This window comes from Microcebus murinus, chromosome 4 (assembly GCF_040939455.1).
Source record: "Microcebus murinus isolate Inina chromosome 4, M.murinus_Inina_mat1.0, whole genome shotgun sequence".
In the NCBI taxonomy this organism is placed as follows: Eukaryota; Metazoa; Chordata; class Mammalia; order Primates; family Cheirogaleidae; genus Microcebus; species Microcebus murinus.
In genome coordinates this window covers 13,455,658-13,476,423 of record NC_134107.1, presented here as the reverse complement: position 1 = coordinate 13,476,423, position 20,766 = coordinate 13,455,658, and the positions used below count along the sequence as shown (strand labels likewise).

At 48.8% G+C, this 20,766-nt stretch overlaps 3 protein-coding genes across 7 annotated transcripts; 1 reads left to right on the top strand and 2 right to left on the bottom strand.

Annotated features, from left to right (window-relative positions):
- Positions 1-2,777: 2,777 nt before the first annotated feature.
- LRRN4CL (LRRN4 C-terminal like) lies at positions 2,778-5,325 on the bottom strand. The gene is made up of 2 exons (XM_012778215.3): positions 4,823-5,325; positions 2,778-4,263 (listed from the first exon to the last, which is right to left on the bottom strand). Exon 2 carries the CDS (start codon positions 4,256-4,258, stop codon positions 3,551-3,553), a length of 708 nt encoding a protein of 235 aa, XP_012633669.1. The 5' UTR covers positions 4,259-4,263; positions 4,823-5,325; the 3' UTR covers positions 2,778-3,550.
- Positions 5,326-6,016: 691 nt separating this feature from the next.
- BSCL2 (BSCL2 lipid droplet biogenesis associated, seipin) lies at positions 6,017-20,262 on the bottom strand. 5 transcript variants are annotated; one of them, XM_076001809.1, is made up of 12 exons: positions 19,846-20,262; positions 17,800-18,020; positions 16,161-16,477; positions 14,721-14,802; positions 9,404-9,547; positions 8,222-8,356; positions 7,942-8,034; positions 7,037-7,183; positions 6,825-6,891; positions 6,536-6,622; positions 6,364-6,444; positions 6,017-6,264 (listed from the first exon to the last, which is right to left on the bottom strand). In XM_076001809.1, exons 2-12 carry the CDS (start codon positions 17,887-17,889, stop codon positions 6,104-6,106), a joined length of 1,404 nt encoding a protein of 467 aa, XP_075857924.1. In that variant the 5' UTR covers positions 17,890-18,020; positions 19,846-20,262; the 3' UTR covers positions 6,017-6,103. The 5 variants fall into 5 exon arrangements, with proteins under 5 accessions (XP_075857924.1, XP_075857925.1, XP_075857927.1 ...); XM_076001810.1 differs by having other exon boundaries at positions 6,536-6,616; positions 19,846-20,261; XM_076001812.1 differs by lacking the exons at positions 17,800-18,020; positions 19,846-20,262 and adding an exon at positions 17,014-17,117.
- On the top strand, positions 17,956-19,902 carry GNG3 (G protein subunit gamma 3). The gene is made up of 4 exons (XM_012778214.2): positions 17,956-18,044; positions 18,399-18,628; positions 19,024-19,123; positions 19,405-19,902. The coding sequence occupies exons 3-4, from the start codon at positions 19,025-19,027 to the stop codon at positions 19,531-19,533; spliced, it is 228 nt and encodes a 75-aa protein (XP_012633668.1). The 5' UTR covers positions 17,956-18,044; positions 18,399-18,628; position 19,024; the 3' UTR covers positions 19,534-19,902.
- Positions 20,263-20,766: the final 504 nt, after the last annotated feature.

Genomic DNA, 20,766 nt, shown 5'->3' with positions numbered 1-20,766 from the left:
CTCTGTTGCCCTGGCCAGAGTGCCATGGCATCAGCCGATGCTCACAGCAACCTCAAACTCCTGGGCTCAAGCAATCCTCCTGCCTCAGCCTCCCGAGTAGCTGGGACTACAGGTGTGTGCCACCATGCCCGGCTAATTTTTCTGTATATTTTTAGTTGGCCAATTAATTTCTTTCTATTTTTACTAGAGACAGGGTCTTGCTCTTGCTCAGGCTGGTTTTGAACTGCTGACCTTGAGGTATCCTCCCACCTTAGCCTCCCAGAATGCTAGGATTACAGGCATGAGCCTATTTTTTTTGTTGTTGGGGTTTTGTTGTTGTTGTTGTTGTTTTTGAGACAGAGTCTCGCTTTCTTGCCTAGGCTAGAGTGAGTGCTGTAGTGTCAGCCTAGCTCACACCAACCTCAAACTCCTGGGCTCAAGCGATCCTTCTGCCTCAGCCTCCCAAGTAGCTGGGACTACAGGCATGTGCAACCATGCCCGGCTAATTTTTCTGTATATTTTTAGTTGGCCAATTAATTTCTTTCTATTTTTACTAGAGACAGGGTCTCGCTCTTGCTCAGGCTGGTTTTGAACTGCTGACCTTGAGCTATCCTCCCACCTTAGCCTTCCAGAATGCTAGGATTACAGGCATGAGCCTCTTTTTTTATTGTTGGGGTTTTGTTGTTGTTGTTGTTTTTGAGACAGAGTCTCACTCTGTTGCCTGGGCTAGAGTGCTGTGGCGTCAGCCTAGCTCACAGCAACCTCAAACTCCTGGGCTCAAGCAATCCTTTTGCCTCAGCCTCCCAAGTAGCTGGGACTACAGGCATGCACCACCATGCCCGGTTAATTTTATATATATATATATTTTTTAGTTGGCCAATTAATTTATTTCCATTTATAGTAGAGACGGGGTCTCACTCTTGCTCAGGCTGGTTTCGAACTCCTGAGCCTGAGCAATCCGCCTGCCTCAGCCTCCCAGAGTGCTAGGATTATAGGCCATCTTCCACCTCTTGAGGATAACCTGTGTATACTTCAGAACAGGTTCTAACCCTCCTCTTGGCCTTTGCACCCTCCAGTCCCTCTGCCTGGGATGCCTTGCCTCTTTTCTTGGCCTGGTTAACTCCTGGACTTGAGCCTGGGTGTTCGAGGTTGTAGACTATGATTGTGCCACTGCACTCCAGCCTGGACAACAGAGCAAGACCTTGTCTCAAAAAAAATAACAACAACACCCCCCAAAAATTTTTAATGTTAAAAGAGAAAAATAATGTTAGGTCTTCATTTTATTAAAACATAATCCAGGCTGGTCCGATGGTAGCGGGTTATCAGAACTTATTAACATTAGTGTCACTAAAGTTGGTATTCAACCCCCCACTGCTAAATTTGACTGGCTTTTAAAAAGAAAACAAACAAACAAACAAAACATAATCCAGCAATGGCTAGCACTCTGGGAGGCTGAGATGGGAGGATTACTTGAACTCAGGAGTTCAAGACCAGCCTGCACAAGAGAGTGAGACCTCCTCTCTACTAAAAATAGAAAAATTAGCTGGCATGTGCCTGTAGTCCTAGCTACTCAGGAGGCAGGAGGATCACTTTAGCCCAGGAGTTTGAGGTTGCAGTGAGCTATGATGATGCCAATGCACTGTAGCCCAGGCAACAGAGCAAGAACCTGTCTCTAAAAAACAAACAAACAAACATACAAAAACCATAAATAAAATATATAAGTGCTAGAGACTTTTATGTCATTAGTTTTTATATTTCATCATCACAACAATCTCTATGAGGTAGATACTATTATTAGTCACAGGAAACAGACCCAGAAAGATGAGATAATTTGCCTAAGGTCACAAGGCTAGTAAGTAGCAGAGTTAGGAGCCAACCCATGCAGTGTGTGTTCACTAAACCTTTATGCTATGTTGCCTCTCCATGGTAGAGTGAAGAGCATTGGCCTTAGAGTTGGACAGCTTAGGCCCAGATCCTAACTGAACTCCTTAGCTGTAGCTTCAAACCATTTAGAAGCTCAAATTTCTCATCTGTGAAAAGGTGATATCATCTCTAGCAATGATTGTGGTAAAGATTAAGTGAGAATACATGTAAATCATGTCTTTAATAATGAGATAGTAGGTCCTCTCATTATTTCTAAATGAACAAATGCTCAGGAAATACAGGAATTAAATAAAAAGGCACAAGATATTCATTGCTGTGTGATAACAAGTGTATTCTAAATTTATGCTAGAGGTTCAAGAATAAAATGATTAAATTGTATAGTACTGCCTCTTTTTTGACCTATATCTGGGTAAGTACCCTACAGAAATCCACAAACACATGAGGATACACAAGTAAGGATGTCCTATGGGACACACTTGAAACAATGTAAATGTTCCAACAAAGAGTGATGACTAAAGTGAGTCAAGGAGTACCCGCCTATGAAAAATTATGCAGCCTTTAACATAACAAGGGGGGCTATGATTTACTACTTTGGGTTGTATCTAGAGGCCATAAGTGAACAATTAGTGAAAAAAGAAAATATTTGCATTTCCTAAAGAAAGATCTGCTCTGCTAAGAGTAATTATCTCTTTTGGAGAAATTTCACTATACATTTTCCAGTATCACTTGAAATTTTGTATGTGTTACTTTTATAATTTAAAAAAGACCAGTAAAAGTGAGGATTGATTGTGCTGTGTAGCAACACAAAACAGACTTCTCTACATCCACTTAATTTAAAAATAAATTCAAATGTATACTACTATGAAAAATAGGTGTGCAGACAGGGAATTGAAAGGGCTCATGAAAAATGAAAATGTCTTTTAAATGTCCTTTAATGTTGTTACAGTGGATATACAATAAACACAAACGGGGGAAAGGGAGAAATTCCTTGGTACTATTGTTGTTTCTGTTTTGTTTTAACTAGCAGGAACTTGTGCCAGACTGTAGGTTGGCCCTTCCGTCTCTTCTCCACCCTCCTCAGACACAGGTGCACATGGACTCAGATGTGTTTATCCTTAATAACTAAACAAAAGTTAGAAGCAGAAGAGGATGGTCTCTGGCCCCAAAGGCCCATCCTGTCTCAGCTTATTCTCAAAATCCCACTGAAGCCACCCACAGTGACAGAGCCCTTTTGAGGGTGTATGACAAGGGGGGTCTAAGTATAGTCAACAGGCCTGCGACCTGATTTGTAAGGTGGATAAGAATGGTTTTTAAATGGTTAAATGGCCATATAAGTACCTATATACACAGCATGCGTGATGTTATCCTCTCGAACCCAGAAAGCCGAACTTATTTACTATCTGGCCTAACCTGGGCGACCCTCTCTACTCTCTTCTAGACCTCAGCCAGGGAACAAAACGGCAAGTCCGGCGGGACCCAAACAAACGCTTCGCTGAGAGAACCCAGCCACAGCTGTGGCCCAGGCGCCTGGGGCTGGCTCCTAGTTGCTGTCCTGCCTGCCCTGGCAGCAGCAGTCCCCTCCTCCCCAGAGCCCAGAGCCCGGATCCCAGATCCCGGAGCCCGGAGCCCGGAGCCCGGAGCCGAGCTGAGCACCCCAGGTGGGGCTTGGCTGTGTCTCCAGGCCCCTTCAGAGCGCCCCTGCGGTTCTGGCGGCAGCCCGGCGCGGGCAGCCCCAGCGGTCCCGCAGGCAGAAGTGCCAGACCAGGGCGGAACAGCTTAGCAGGGCCAGGGCTGTGCCCACCGCAACGGCCGCGTGGACCAGGGAGAGGGGCCTGGGCGGCACGGAGAGCCGGCCGCAAGGCCCAAAGGCGAGCATGTCTGCTGCCTGGGGGCCCTGCCCACCTGCCCCAGGCACGTGACTCTCCCCGGCCTCGTTAGCGGCCACCACGCAAACGACATAAGTGCCCCCAGGCTTCAGTCCCTTAAGTTCTGCTTTTCGGAAGGTGGAGTTCAGCGGGAGGCCCTTCTGCGGAGCGCCGCTGCCCTCCCAAAGCAGCAGCCAGTAGTGGTGGACCGGGGAGAAGGGAGCACACCAGTGGACCACGGCACAGCCCTCCTCGGCCACAACGTGCACCTCTCCCAGGCGCGGCGGGTCTGGCGGCTGGGCAGGGCTGGAGAGCCCTGGGCACAAGCAGGCCACCGGGCCGACCCTCTGCAGCTCCCTGCAGGGCACCTGCAGGTGTCGACAGCGGTCATAATCACAGGGAACAGGCGGTGGCTCCGTCTTATCTATCTCCTCTTCCTCAAAGCCTTGAGGGGCCAAGGGCTGAGCTCTAGGAACCAAGGAGAAGGTCACCACGGCCAGGAGCCACAGAGGGCAGGTAGAGCCCAGCATGGAGCCTGGAAGGGAAGGGGTAAATAGGTAAAGGCTGTTTAGCCCACAAGCCTTCCAGGCCCCTGTCTCAACAAAAACTCTGGGGACAGGGACAGCGAACCACAACTAGGAATGAGGAGGGAAGAGGAAAAAGGTGGGAAGGAGATTCATTTGTGAACCAACTTCTGAATCCAGGCTATGTACTTGCTTTCAGACAAAAAAGAATAAAATATGGTTTGACACATGAGAGACCGATGTGATCAGCAATGTGTTAAGTATTAGAAACAGTTAATGAATAAACAAAGTGCTGAGGGAGAAGAGATGATTTACTTGGACCAGGGAAGAATGGTAGAATAATTCCCAGCTGCCACCCACAGAAAAGATCTAAGTAAAACAAGTATCGGTCAGCAGCACATGCAAAAATCCAGAAAGGAGACAGAAGTGAGGGAGAGGAGATAGAATAGAAGGGGGAAATAAGGACCTGTAACCCTCACTACCCACCTGCTATCTGTGCAAACCCTGCCCAAGGAGTCCTGGCCCCTGCCTGTGCCCCCTCCTCCTCCCTGGCCCCCAGCAGCCCCTCACCAGTGGGTAGGCCTTGATAAAGTGGGAATCCACCACCAGACGTCTGCACGTATGAGGCTGAGGGGTCCCCACGATCACAGGCTGCGCTGCCAGGTTTTATCTTCAATTTCAACTCTGTTTTGGCTTGAAGCTTTTATACCCTTCGACTGTGATGTCACCATCTAGCCCTCTTCTTCCTCGGCCTCTCCAGTGACTGCAAAAAAGAGGGCTGCTCCCTTCAGGGGGCCGACTGAGTCACAAGGCCAGGGATGGGGAAAGCCACATGCAGCAGTTGCAGCTGGAGCCCGGGATGCCTGGGTTCTGAAAGGGGAATGGAATGTGGACAGCGGCCAGGAGCAAAGAATCCAACGGCTCAAGTCATGTGAAGCAATGGGGAGGGGAGCATGGGAGAGTTGGCCACCTGGCTGGTATCACAAAGGAAAACAGCTGCGAACAGCATGGGCCTGAGCTACTAAATGCTGTTTTGGTAAAAATCATACCACATCCATGGCAGTCATTTCCTGTCTTCTGCCTCCCAATGGATAGAGAAAGGGAGGGGTGCAGGGGGCCAGAATGATGTATCCTGGTTCTCCAGACCCGCCCTGCACTATCCCTGTCCCCTGAGGGAAAGAGAGCAGGAAGCCCGACAGAGGCCAGGATAGCTTCTCTCTCCTTGGACTTGTTAGGCTTAGAAATGGAAACAGATGTGCTCAAAATTGCCCAGGCTGGGCTGGGCGCGGTGGCTCATGCCTGTAATCCTAGCATTTGGGGAGGCCGAGGCGGGCAGATTGCTCAAGGTCAGGAGTTCAAAACCAGCCTGAGTAAGAGCGAGACCACGTCTCTAGTATAAATAGAAATAAATTAATTGGCCAACTAATATATATAGAAAAAATTAGCCAGGCATGGTGGCACATGCCTGTAGTCCCAGCTACTCGGGAGGCTGAGGCAGGATTGCTTGAGTCCAGGAGTTTGAGATTGCTATGAGCTAGGCTGACGCCACGGCACTCACTCTAACCTAGGCAGCAATAAAGTGAGACTCTGTCTCAAAAAAAAAAAAAAAAAGAAAAAATTGCCCAGGCTGGAGGCCTTCCCCCTGGGTAGCCCTTGACAAGACAACCTCTTTCAACGGGAGAGAGTGGGAGCAACACAGGGTTTTCAAATAACACAAGGTTTTCAAAAGGCCCTAAATTCATTTCAAAGAGTCAGGGAAGCAGCTGGCACGAAAATAGTTTATTGAGGGAAAAACAAGGGGCGAAGGGTCAGGTGGGAAAGTGCTGGAATGTGAAGAATCTGCCCTTTTCTTTAGGAACTAGAGCAGGTGGAGCGCTGTCGGACAGTACCCACACAGGGTTCGGAGCTGCCCAGGGTCTCTGGAGCAAGGGCAGGGGCAGAGGCAGAGCCAGAGGCAGGAGTAGGCAGGTTGGCCTCCGTTAGCAGCGCTGCATCTTCCCAGGAGCCTGAACCTGGGCCAGAAAAGGGAAAAACAATCCCAAATGGGATATTAGATTAACTAGGGGTCCCACACCCACTCCACCCAGGTCCCACTGCGGGATGCCCCTCACCATCACTGGCCTCAGGCTCCAGCTCCTCCTCCCCACTCAGGGGCTGCTGATCTGGTTTCTCTTCCTCAGACAGCTGACCCTCTGTAGACAAAAGGGGACCACAGAGATTAGACCCAGACACTGAAGGGGACAGCTAAGGAGTCAGGAAGTGGGGAATGCTGCTGCGCCGTACCTGTCCCTGAGGGATCTTCAGGGCTCTCACCGTCTTCTGTTATATCTGATAGCTGGGTTGATTCCTCCTGGCTTTCAGGCCCTGTGTCTCCAAAGCAGGTAAAGGACAGATTAGGGTCAGGATGACCGTGTCTGGACAGAAATGACAACTTCACCTCCTTCAGCCTCTCCTTTGACCCTCAGCTCAGTATGTTAGTGCCTTAAGCCTCACACTGGATAAAGCAAGGACGCCTTCTTGCCCGGCTGAGCCCACCTCCCTCCTGAACACTTCCCTCAATCAAGACCTTTACCTGACTGATGGGTAGAGATCCTTCGCTGGCCTTCCTTTCGGGAATTGTCCCTTTTCCGGATGTTAACCTGTGGAGGAGAAACTACTGAGCAGTGGGGACTGACTTCCATCCCTGGTGATCAGGGCCCTCATGCCCTAACCCCCACCATGTCCCTGGCCACCCACAAAGAAAGATCATGAAGGAGAGAAAAAGAGGTCCTTGCCCCTTGCAACCTGCAAAGAGAAGCGCTGTTGGGGCCAGATGCCTCCCCACACCCACTGCATGTAGCTGAAGACCACGATGACGCTGAGGAAGGTGAAGTTGCTGGCGACACCTATGAAGGCGCAGGTCATTGGGAAGTTGTACAGCAGGTATCTGAGGTGGGAAGGGAGTAGCAGTTACTGGAGAGCACCAGTGCTTTCATTTCCCAGAAATAATTTCTAGCGCAATTCAAATGAGTTTGGCTAGAGCCAGCCTCTACCTCCCCTGCCTCCCACCCACACAGAACCCGATTTATTGGTTGTAATAAAGGCCAACGACCTACGGGAAGTCTCAGCATTGCAGGGCCATAGGCAACAGCCTCAACTGCGGCTCTCTCTCAGAAGTCACCCCAGCTCTGGCTGAGTCAATGGCTTAAGAACATAGTTCTCAACTCTGGCTGCGCGTCAGCTTCCCCTGGGGTGCTATGAAACATTCTGCCGCCAGCACACTAGCTTGGGTGGAGCAGGCTCTGCCCTGGACTGCTGGGCAGATGTCGGGTCTGAGGCAGGGAGGGAGGGAGAGTGAGGTAGAGGGAAGACAGGCAGGGTGGAGGGAGGACGGACAGGGTGGAGAAAGGATGGTGACCAGGCTGAGGGAGTACAGTGGGGCAAAAAACAGAAAAAATAAAAAACTCTGATGCCTAGCCATAAACCTAACAAATTCTGGTTCAGTTGGTGTGAGGTAGGGCCCAGGAATATTTTTTAAAAGTTCCCCAGGTGACACGCTGATGTGCAGCCGGGACTGAGAACCTGTGGCCTGTGTGAAACCCAATGCAACACTGCCCTGTAAACCTGTTACCTCTGCTTGAGACCCTCTCATATAAGGCCAGCCCCCACGAGAGCTGCCTGAGGTCTGCTTTAGCAGCTCCTCACCTGAGCCCCGTGAAGTGAGCGTGGATGCGGAGGTGGGCTCCGTACATCTGGATGCGCTTGCTGTGGATCTCGATAATCGCTCCGGTGGTCGGCACATACTGCAAGGGGGTTGGGGTGAGGGCAGTGTCAGGCCAGGACCCTGCTGCTGGCATTCCTGTCAGCCCAGTGTGAGGCCTGCTTCCAGGTCTCTGCTGCTGTCCCTCCTGACTGAGCCCAGAGGCTCTTCAGGTAAGATTCTGGGCTAATGGGGCAGGCTATCTCCTGGCCATCCTTCACCTCACTTACTGAGTTCTCTCTATAGTCCGCATAGAGCTCCACCTCCAGAAGCTGCTTCTGCTCTGCAAAGCCAAACAGCAAGAGGCTAGAGAAAACCAGCGTGTCAAGCATCTGGAGCAGGTCTGAGCGGTAATGCAGCATCACCTGCCAGGGACAGGAGGGAGAAGTTGGGGACAGGTCCAGATCCCCATGGCCCTGCCTACCCCTCAACCACCCTTGAGCAGTTTCCAAAAGCTGTTTGTTTCTTCCTTAGATCCCTGCTCCCTCACCTTCACTTCTTATCCAGTCTTCTTCTTTTTTTTTTTTTATTTGAGACTGAGTTTCACTTTGTCACCTGGGCTAGAATGTCGTGGCATCAGCCTAGCTCAAAGCAACCTCAAACTCCTAGGCTCAAGTGATCCTTTTGCCTCAGCCTCCCAAGTAGCTGAGACTACAGGCACACACCACCGTGACGGGCTAAGTTTTTCTATATTTAGTAGAGATGGGCTCTTGCTCTTGCTCAGGGTGGTCTTGAACTCCTGACCTCAAGTGATCCTACTGCCTTAGCCTCCCAGAGGGCTAGGATTACAGGCGTGAGCCACCGCGCCTGGCCTTATCCCTGAGTCTTGACACAACCATTCCAATTGCTTGAGTAAGCTCTCCTCCTACCTGACCACATCCCTTCATTCTACTATAACTAAGGTCCCTCCTTCCAAGAAACCTTCCTAGGTCAAGGTCAACACTGTCTCTGATCTACCTTTCCCCCACAAATAGTTCTATAATCTAGTATGAGATCTAAGTCCCAGTACACCATCTGAAGCTTTTTCCCCCCATGCAGACATCAGGAATTTACTTCATGATATGGTTCTGCTGATAATTTACATAAGAATGAAGTCACTTTATACCCAACGCATTAAGTTGTCCCACAGCTAGCTTGTTTCTGAATGAGGACATAAGCCCAGGTCTGTTTGGCTCTAGAACCTTTGTTTTCTGAGAGCAGCATACTCTTCAGATTTTACCCCAAAGTCAGGCATGTGTGTCAGATACCTGGGGTGTCTGCATATGTTTCTAGTTTGGTGAGCTGATTCCTCTTTCCTTATCCTGACATGTCTGTAACCTCAGAGCTAAGATGTTTTCTACTGAGGCCCTGCCCAGATATTCTTACTCTGCCACCATTCTCCACACCCGACCACACAGGCCATGAACATTTACCGAGCGTGAAGAAGTAGAGATGATTCGGCCGCCTCGGGTGTAGCATGAAACGGTGACCAAGAACATGCCCAAATCTTGATTCACAGGGGACTCTGGCAGCTCCAGCTCTAAGGTAATGCGATATGGCTGTCCATACATCAGCACCTGCCCAAGGTAACCCCCATCTCTTGTCAAAAAGAAACTTTTAAATACTGTCCCTCTTCCACCTCTCTCCCACCCATCCACATAAATACTTGCCACAACCCCCTTGTGCATATCAGGCCTCTCAATCTCTCATCCCAAGAAGGTGCTGCCCCCTCCTGGTGGCTGAGCCCCCCTGACTTCCAAGGGCTTTGGTATCCTGTTGGCTCCCCTAAATCACAAGCACTATTCTGTTCCAGAAAGGCTGTGTCACATTTATTTTCTAAAAGCGAACCATCATGTTGCCAACTGGGCCATCTGTGACTCAGGGCTATGTGACTAAGGCTGTCTCCCGGGCCCAGCCCGCCCTCCTCACATGATTAATTAACCAAGAGCCAGCAGTGCTCATGGTGTCCCCAGCCAGCTCGCATACAGTCTAGATCATCTTTAAGCCACTCTGGGTCCCTTATCGTGGTTCTGTTGGTAGAACTCTGAGACTCATAGCAGGAAGGCTTCTTCATCACCGGGGTCAACCTCAAATTGGTAAAGACTTGCCACCAAACATACCCTAGTTTTTCCTGACCATTCCTATATTCTTCTAATCCCTTTATTTAATGATTCTATCTAGCAGCACGACTTTCACAGGATAGTATATAGGAACCATAGGGGTGATGATGAAGCTTTTGTTTTATTTGTTTTTGTTTTTTTTTGAGACAGAGTCTCGCTTTGTTGCCCAGGCTAGAGTGAGTGCCATGGCGTCAGCCTGGCTCACAGCAACCTCAAACTCCTGGGCTCAAGCAATCCTTCTGCCTCAGCCTCCCCAGTAGCTGGGACTACAGGCATGTGCCACCATGTCCAGTTAATTTTTTTTCTATATATATTAGTTGGCCAGTTAATTTCTTTCTATTTATAGTAGAGACGGGTCTCGCTCTTGCTGAGGCTGGTTTCCAACTCCTGACCTTGAGCAATCCGCCCGCCTCGGCCTCCCAGAGTGCTAGGATTACAGGCATGAGCCACCACGCCCGACCAAAGCTTTTGTTTTTAACCAAAGAGGGAACAGGTTAAAAAAAGAAAGTTAAAAAATATTGCCCCAGCTTGTAGTGAACCACTTCCAATCTGGATACAGACTTGGGGGTGCTTTGAGTGTTTACCAATAAAGTTAAGTTTGAAAACCACTGATAGAGAGAGGCCTTTCTTTATAGAGATTTCTATTTTCAGTCTGAACTATCTCTTGAAAAAAATGGATTTCACGAGATTCCTACCCCCTGTAGAGGCCAGATGATTCTAAGCCAGTTGCTTCATGAATTCTTTGAAACATTACAATAGGTAGTACTCTAGGTGGGTTGGCGGTAGGGGAGGATTATGTAGGGTTTCTTTCTGGGGTGATGAAAGTGTTCTAAAATTGATTGTGGTGATGGCTATTTAACTCTGTGAAAATACCAAAAGTGAACTGTATACCCCAAGTGGGTGCATTGTATTGCATATGAATTATATCTCAATAAAGCTGTGTGTGTGTGTGTATGTGTTTCAACTGGTAGTTTCAACTGGCAGTTTAGTAAATGTCATCTCCTCCAAGGGCATCCACAGAATCTGCTACCACTAGAATCCTGTGAATGAGTCCATACCCTTCCCTTGTTCATGTCTGTCTGGCTGATGGGCAGATTCTCCATTCCCACACAATAGTCACCCTTCCTTTAAAGACCTATTTTGAGCCTCACCATCTCCATAGTCTCAGATTATCCGAGACTACACTGATATCTCTAATTCTTCACAAATTCTTATAGAATGCATAATCTGCATCTTATACTTTACTACTTAAATGTATGCAAATACATGCAATGTATAGTTTTTTATTGGTCCTGTGGGCTTGAGAGGAAGGACCGCATCTACTTCTAGTCCACATAGAGTGGACTCATTTCACTAATTCCTTAAAAACATTCACCATCGGCCGGGTGCGGTGGCTCACGCCTGTAATCCTAGCACTCTGGGAGGCCGAGGCAGGCGGATTGCTCGAGGTCAGGAGTTCGAAACCAGCCTGAGCAAGAGTGAGACCCTGTCTCTAAAAAAAAAAAAAAAAAAAATTCACCATCAATGAACAAAACATTCAACGTCCTGTAATTATTAGGGACTTGAACTGGAGCTCCTCTCATCCTCCTTCTTTTCCTCCCCTCATCTAGCAGGCTCATACCTCATTGTTTTAGGTTCCCTCCCTGGCTCCCGGCATCACCACATGATCTCTACAACAGGCAGCCCGCAACTGTATGCACTGTTCCAGGTACAGATTACTATGGCTTTGTTTCTAATCTCCTCTCAATATATTCCCTTTATTATGTTTTAGGCACAGAAGCAAACTGAGTCAATGTCTTCATAGATCATTATATGATAACCTCAAAGCTCCTTTCCCAAATAGCAAGACTACAATGATAAATCTACTTCACAACTTTGAAATCTGACATTTGGGCCTATTCATCTGATCTGGTAAGAGTTTTCTTGATAGTGCTTGGCTGCCTGATAGTAAACTTGAAGATGCCACAGGACACACATTCTAGGTTGTTTGTATTGTCAAATAAGGCCAGTCTGCATATCAATCCCAGGGAACACCAGACTCTATAGTTCATACTACTCCCTTAAGAGTTGTGACATTTCTACCTTTAAGTCAGTTTCCTCCCAACTACCACTTTTGAAAATGAACTTATTTTTAGTAGTTTTTACAACTGATTACTTCTAATTACATTGCTGATTAACAACCCAAAAAACTCTAGTAATAAGAAATGATGTTGGTATAAGCTGCTGTTGGGTATTATGCTGGGGGAGTTTTTTTGTTTGTTTGTTTTTTTAGCATATTATGGGGGTACAAATGTTAAGGTTACATATATTGCCCATGCTCCCCCTCCCCCTCGAGTCAAAGCTTCAAGCATGTCCATCCCCCAAACATTGCACGTCTTACTCGTTTGGTTGTATATACCCATCCCCTCCTCCTCCCTCCCACCCTCCCGACACCCGATAAATGTTACTCCTATATGTCCACTTAGGTGTTGAACCGTTAATACCAATTTGCTGGTGAATACATGTGGTGCTGGTTTTTCCATTCTTGAGATACTTCACTTAGTAGAATGGGTTCCAGCTCTATCCAGGAATATACAAGAGGTGCTATAACACCAATGTTTCTTAAAGCTGAGTAGTACTCCATGGTATACATAAACCACATTTTATTAATCCACTCATGAATTGATGGCCACTTGGGTTGTTTCCACAGCTTTGCAATTGTGAATTGTACTGCTGTTTTTGTTGTTGTTGTTGTTTGTTTTTTAATACTGTATTTTTGTATGCCTTTTGCAAAGTGGTGTTAACTGTTTTTGTACAAGGAAAAAAAAAACTCTTGGGCAATTCTCCTGTTGCAACAGTCTGATTTATTTTGAAAGGCAAGTTTACTAAAATTTTATATTTAGTTGTGATTATTGTTTGACTAATTTTAAAATGTTGCCTTCTGGGACATCTCCTAATAAAAGATTTCTCAACAACAACAAAAAAACCCACAAATGATGTTGGCCGGGCGCCGTGGCTCACGCCTATAATCCTAACACTCTGGGAGGCCCAGGCAAGAGGATTGCTAGAGGTCAGGAGTTCGAAACCAGCCTGAGCAAGAGCGAGACCCTATCTCTACTATAAATAGAAAGAAATTAATTGGCCAACTAATATAGATAGAAAAAATTAGCCAGGCATGGTGGCACATGCCTGTCATCCCAGCTACTTGGGAGGCTGAGGCAGCAGGATTGCTTGAGCCCAGGAGTTTGAGGTTGCTATGAGCTAGGCTGACGCCACGGCACTCTAGCCCAGGTAACAGAGTGACACTTTGCCTCAAACAAGAAAAAAAAAAAAGCTATATCTTTATCATCTACAACACTGTCTGCCTGGCTTATAGTAGATTTTTCTTTTTTTTTTTTTTGACACAGAGTCTCACCTTGTTGCCCAGGCTAGAGTGAGTGCCGTGGCATCACCCTAGCCCACAGCAACCTCAATCTCCTGGGCTCAGGTGATCCTACTGCCTCAGCTTCCTGAGTAGTTGGGACTACAGGCATGCACCACATACCCAGCTAATTTTTTCTATATATTTTAGTTGGCCAATTAATTTTCTTTCTATTTTTAGTAGATACAGGGTCTCACTCTTGCTCAGGCTGGTTTCGAACTCCTGACCTCAAGCAATCCTCCTGCCTTGGCCTCCCAGAGTGCTAGGATTATAGTCGTGAGCCACTGAGCCTGGCCACCAAGGTCCTTTTTAAGTGTGCAGGGATCCTACCCTTTATTAGAGCCTCTCCAGCTTGCCTAGTATGGAAGGCTGAATCCTCATATGCATTTCTCAGGGTTCCCAGGCTTGTTGAAATCACACTGGCATCTGGCCAGTCCTCTGCCACAGTAATGTCATCCTTTGTAATGACAGGTCACACATATTTGTCAAGTTTTATAATTTTATGTGTATGCTTTCAAAACTCTTGGGAGGATGCCATCCTATTACAATGAAATAGCTGATTCGTTTATTTAGGTCTATAATATGGCTTACTTCATCTAGTTCTAGTAGATATGACCTGCCTGAAAGAGGTCACATCTCATCTGATATAGATGCTGATGCTCCTTGATTTATGATGGGCTTATGTCCCAATAAACCCATCGTAAGTTGAAAATATCACAAGTCAAAAATGCATTTAATACGCTAACCTAGTGAACATCACAGCTTAGCCTAGCCTACCTTAAATGTGCTCAGAACACTCAGATTAGCCTATAGTTGAGGAAAATCATCTAACACAAGGCCTATTTTATAATAAAATACTGAACATCTCATGTAATTTATTGAATACTGTACTAATAAGAAAACCAGAATGGTTGTGTGGGTACCTGAAGTATGGTTTCTACTGAATGCACATAGCTTTCGCACCATTGTAAAATCGAAAAATTGTTAAATCTAACCATTGCAAGTCTAGGACTGTCTGTATGTTGAGACTGAGAACATTCCTAACATCTGCTGCAGAAAGATCAACACACACAATTCACTGAGATTTTAATTTCTCTTGAATCTTCCTTTCCTTCAGAGCCTTCCTCTTAGTCTCTATTAGTCAATCCCTGCTCTCCAGGTCTTTCTCAAGCCTCCCTATTTCAAGTCATCAAAGCTCTAATGAAACCTCTCTCTAGCTCCCATACTCACCCGATCGCGTCCAGCCTTAGCCAGTGAGACATTTGCAACAGGGAAGGAGCAGAGTGAGGTGGTGGAGGAATCACAGTCGGTCCTAAATGAGAATGGGGGACAATACTCTGCTAAGTTATGGAGTCTGTGTTACCCATATGTCTGCATACTTCTTGGACCCCTAGGCCTCCCTCTTGCCCCACCCCTTCTCTCAAAACAGGTACTATTCTCTCTGTTAGAGAGATAGAGACCAAATGTGGCTAAGAGATTAAAGATACCAGAATAATGCTTTCATTTTCTTCCTGTACCTTCAATTATTTCCTCTTATTCCAGCAGATGTTATTAGATGAGAATCTATGGATATTTAGTTAAATAGTTTCACACTTTAGTGTTTCTAAAAACTCACCTGAGTAGCTTGATAAAAATATAGATTCCAGGGTCCTACCCCAAGAGAGTCTGATTCAGTGGTTCTGGTACGGGGTCTGTTTGAGAAAACACTTCCAAAAGGATCCACAGATGCTCATTAAGAGGCTCATGAACCCTCTCAAATTGTAGGCAAAATTGCACGTATATACAATTTCATAGCAGGAGGGGCCATAGCTTTCATAAGATCCATGTCTCCTAAATATTTACAAAGCTCTACCTTAGAAACTACAGCTCATGACCAGGGATTCAGGGGAAAAAATGATTTTAGATTACTGATAACAATACCCTCGATGCAGCTGAGTTAGACCCTAAAGGAGATGAAAAAAAAAATAAATAAATAAAAAACAAAAAAACAAAAAACAAAAACAATACCCTTGTGAGCATCTGTTCATTGGTCCTATAGTGATTGTTAAGAACAGATGAGAGAGATCTATCTTTCTCCTAAAAAAAAAAACCAAAAAAACCCCCAAAAAACAGATGAGAGAATTAGGCAGGGTTGTAAAATGGGAAGGAACTAAAGGGCCAGGCAAGATATAGAACTCTGGGAGACAAATTTATATACCCAGTCACCTTATGCTTCCGTAATGGCTCTTGTGCAGCAAACTAGTGGAAGTGGGAGGCAGTGATGTAAAAGACAAACTGCTGCTTTACTAATATGTCCTCCACTGAAAGCCAGCTTAGTTCTGAGCTGACCTAAGGGTTTGGCTCAAAATTCTACAATGGCCCTGAGAGAGGTCTGATCCAACCTAAATGGAATTGACCCTCATAATGATACCCTAGAAGTGGATTTTTTCCCCTTTTTCTTATTTTTTAACGAGACTTCAGTAACCAAAGGTAGAACTAGGACCCCAGAGCCCTACCAGCCCAGACCTGCTACAGCCTTGGGCTGTGAAAGGTGAGGTCCTGTGAAGTCCTGTAAGCACACAGGGCTCCTGTTTTCTCATCTGTAAATGAGGGGATTGAACTGAATAAGCACCAAGGGCCCTAGGGCAATTCTCACAGGATTCCTCTATATTAATAGAAGGACCCTCTCACCTGTAGTAGAAATGTACAGGGCTGAGGTGGCTGACTGTTGGCATGTAGGAATAGTAGAAGGAGCCATAGAGGAAGACAGACACCCAGAGGAGGAGGAGGATGGTACAGAAGAGTACCCCAAACTGCAGTAGCAGTCTCCGGGCACGGCATGCTAAGACTTGGCCCACTTCCTGAGCCCACAGTAAGGCAGGTACTGGTGGATCATTGACCATGGCCGGGAGAGCAGAGGGTCTGGCCCCAGGTTCAGGCCTTGAGTTCCTAGCTCCTCTGCCACATGGACGCCAACCCTGGCCATGAGATGAGGCAGCTGATGGTTCCTGCAAAGAAAGAGGGGAAAAGAGTGGCTTCTTCCTTTCTCCAAATGTGGCCTTTCTGCAAATGATTCTGTTTCTCTGCCAAATACCTCTTCCCTTTTCTCCACTGTGCTCCCCTCGCCCCCAGTGCCAGAGTTCCTCAGCTGAACTCCACTAGCCACCTGATTCTGGGACAAATCACCTTGGTACTCATTCATAGCAATAAATAACATAAAAAGAGTGAGCACCTTAGAATTCTTACAAAGCGCTTCTACACACTCGATACTAATCCACACTGCCACGGGGCTGCACAGAGAGGATGTGTAACTTGCTTAATGGTCGCACAGCTGGACCCAAAGACTAAGAGCTGTCCCAATTGCCGCCCGTGTTTCTCCTCTCCGCCTAGAACTGCGCTAACCCCCCGACAGGGCGTCCTGCAGTCAAGGGCCGCCTCCCGCCAGTATCCGCCGGCTCGACCAAGGTCGCGGCGCCACGATCGCCCACCTAACCGCGCCGCCATGGAAACCAGCCCGCCGGCCGCCGCAGCCCTGCAGACTCACCAGCCTCGCGCGCTGCCTGGGCAACAGCGATGAGGAACTTCCGGCTCCCGGGGAAGTCCCGCCCCTCCCAGCCCACTGCCTCCGTAGCCCTGAAGGGCGGGGCCTTGCGGGGGGCGGGGCCAGCAGGGCTGCGAGGTTCCCGCCTCCTGGCGCCCGCCACCGGACCTCCCAGCGGCCGGTTACCTTCCGTTTACCATGGCCAAAGGGAAAGGCCCTGCAGACCCCAAGATATGCGCCTGGGCATGCTCTGACTCTGCGTTGCCCGCTCTGCCCTCCCCCCCAGGCCGCAATCGGGGCCCTCTGCCCACACCCTCACCACTCGCCAGGTAACCCCTGAAGTGGGGGAGTGAAGCGGGCATCCTGCTGCCACTGATTTTTATCGCCCACAGCTCCTAGGATCTGTAGGCGTCCAAGGCGGGGAGCATTAGCCCAAAGAATGTTCCAGTCTGCCGGAACCTGTGCATCTGCGCGTTGCGCATTCACAAGCGTGGTAACATTTCAGCCCCAGGTTTTGTCCACCTCCTCTAATCCTAACTGGGTGCACTCTCCCTCAGAGTCCCCACAGCACATTGTTTAGATTAGGTCTTGGCTGTTGGCATCTTCTGTTTTGTATAAGTCTAATTACCCTAGATAAGGTCCTTCAGTGGACAAGGCCAGTGTTGTGTACATCTTTGCACAACCCTGTAGGTGTGGGAGGTAATCTATTCAAAATGTCTGAAAAATTTCAAACCAATTACCGACCCCCACCAAAATACCTATTTCCACTCTCCCCACAAAGCCCCCTACCTCCTCTTTGTCTGGTCCTTTGATTTGTTCTCCGCACACCTCTTTTTCCCCAGCTTCTCCTTCTCTTTGGTCTGCCATTTGTTTAGACATCTTCCTGATGACGTGCCTCTGCTGCCGCTGGATCTTCCACTCCTCACTTGTAGCTAGAATGTGAAGTGGTGATCTAGAAGCTGATACCTGTAGAGCATCACATTTTCCTGGATGTGGGAAATGGAGGGTCCCTGGGAGAGAAACCAAGAATTCAGGTGCTAAGTGCTGTGTCAGGGTAGAGGGATAGAGGGAGGAGGGGGCGACTGCCCAGCTGATGTCAGATTTTCAAATGAGCAGGGTCCCCCTGCAGCCAGTAGACTCCACTGCAGGGGCTGTCACAGGCCCAGACCACCCCATCTGAGGGGGGGAGTCTGCCTTGGCCTCAGCTCCGTTAGGAAGGGCTCTAGCCCAGACTCAGGATGCCTGCAATGGGGGAAGGGCAGGTAATGAGACAGTGACAGTGGGGGGGTGTGCAGGGGATGCAGGCAGCAGCCAGGCTCCCCCACTGGCCAGGCAGTTGGTATGCTCCAGGATCGGAACAGCTCCTTCTAGCATCCTTCATCCTTCAGGTACCAGCCATCCAGGCAGTGCTCGAGCTGCAGAAACTGACACCAGCCCTCAAAGGACCTGGACCTCTGGCCCAACCTTCCCCAGTGGCTTTCTCTGTATTAGCTGCTTCTGCACCAGATACTTTCAGCTGCAACTCCCTGCAGGGTGGGGCACCCCTCTCAGCCAGAAGGTTTTGGTGCCCCCCACTGACCCTACACCCCAGGGCTGCTGCTGCTGCCTGTCACCTCAGGTAAGTAGGGAGTGGCTTGTTTTTCTCTTGTTGGGGATCATGGGGGCATATGAGGGTGGTGTATCCTCCTCATCAGGGTGGGGCTCTTTCTGGTTGAGGCTTTCAGAGCTGGGAACACACATGGCTTGAAGGGCTGACAAGCCTTAAATTATTTATATAATGTTTAATGATCTATAACCAAGCCATATAGGAGTTCAGGGAGCACCTCATCCCCACCTCCCTATTTTTCCCATTGAGGAGGACAGGGATGAAACAGGCCACTGGGAGAGGGTGAGGATAAGAGGGGAACAAAGTATTGGGGCACGACCCTAGCCTTGTTAAAGGCTGGTGAGGAGTGAGCATGGAGGAGGTCCTTCAGCTGAGACTGCTCTGAGCTGTCTCTCTCTTTTCTCCAGGATGAAAGGGGAGACCCCTGTGAACAGCACTATGAGTATTGGGCAAGCACGCAAGATGGTGGAACAGCTTAAGATTGAAGCCAGCTTGTGCCGGATAAAGGTGGGTGGGACCCTGGGTCCCATTAGTTGGCCAGACCATGCTGTGCTCCAGGTTCCCAAAGCTGTGGATAAAAGATGCTTTCTTTCCTTGACTCCTTGAGGTCAGGGGAGGAGTCTGGGGCTCTGCAAGGAGAGTTGTCCCCAAGCCTCTGTGGGGGATGAGGGAAAAGACTGTCTCAAGGAGCCCCGGGGATGGCAAAAGATAACCCATTTGGGGAGGGAGGCTGCAGTCCTTTTCAGAGGTTCTGGCTAACCCTCCCCCAACCCACCTCCGTGCCCCAGGTGTCCAAGGCAGCAGCAGACCTGATGACTTATTGTGATGCCCACGCCTGTGAGGATCCCCTCATCACCCCTGTACCCACTTCGGAGAACCCCTTCCGGGAGAAGAAGTTCTTCTGTGCCCTCCTCTGAGCTGCCCTGTCCCTCCTCACAACTCCCCACCTTTCCCTCTCCTGGGCCCTTCCTTAGGTCAGTAACTGTTGTAAGCCCGTGAGGCTCCCTGCATCCCATTCCTAACCTTTCCCAACCATATGAGGTTATCTGAAGCACAAGGCCCTCCCTCGCCTGTCAACCCCATTTCCTCACCCTCTGACACGGGGCACCCTTTGCTCCGCCCACAAAAGGGCCCCCAGTCAGGCTCTGCCAGCGTCCTGCCAGTTTCCCTCTGTGACCCGCTCAGACAATGGAGAGAGGGATGGGCCAGGTGCTTGCTTTCGATCTCACCTGGAGCTATTGGAAGGGTAAAGCCATTTGAAGAATAAAGTCATCCAGAGCCTCAGAGTACAGCTTCTGCGTTAGCGTTCTTGGGGGAGAGGACCATCAGGCAATAGATTTGCCATATCCAGGGACAGGGCCAGTCAAAGCTGGATAAGCACTGATGAGGATCGGAGATCGGCGGAGATCAGGGGTAAAGGCGGGCGCGAGAGAGCGTCCCCGGTGGAAGAGTTAACGTACAACAGACACTCTGAGGCTGCCAAGGGCATAGACACACACAAACGTGCAATGAAGGCAAGTGGAAAGGAAAACAGACCGAAGCGGGTGGATTTAGGGGGAGGATGCGGGACCGCAGTAGCAGAGCCCGAGAATGCTTAGGAGTGGAGGGGCGGAGCTCGGCTCGTTACCGCGTCTGGGGGCCGGTTTTATGCTTAAGATGGCCGCGCCCACAGCCGCTCCCCTTCCAAGATGGCCGCGCCAAAATGGCGGTCCTCGCACCATGGCGTTTTACCGTACAGGGCTTCTCTTAAAATGGCGCCCCCCAGCAGCCAGCATTCTCAATATGGTGCCTTCCGTGCTCGTCTGGTCTCAAAATGGCTGCCCCTGGCCTAGCCAAGTCGAGGCCCGAGGTCCCCCACCCGGAGTCCGATATTCGACGTCCCGATCAAGCTGAAGGCACACGGGCGGCAACAACTAAGGATCATGGGACAAGGAGACCCCGGCAAGCACAGCATGGCCGGCGCTTGTCGCGTGGATATTGCGAGGGAACCTAGGTTTCTACATCCTGCCAGGGAGAGGCTCCCTTTGGGGTATAACTAGAAGTGGGGCCTGGGGAGGGAGAGTTACCACCCGCCTCCATTCCTTGGTCGCTTCCTGGTTTCCACAGGAGCTGGATAAGCTCAAAATTGTTCAGTTTTGGTTTCTGGAGCT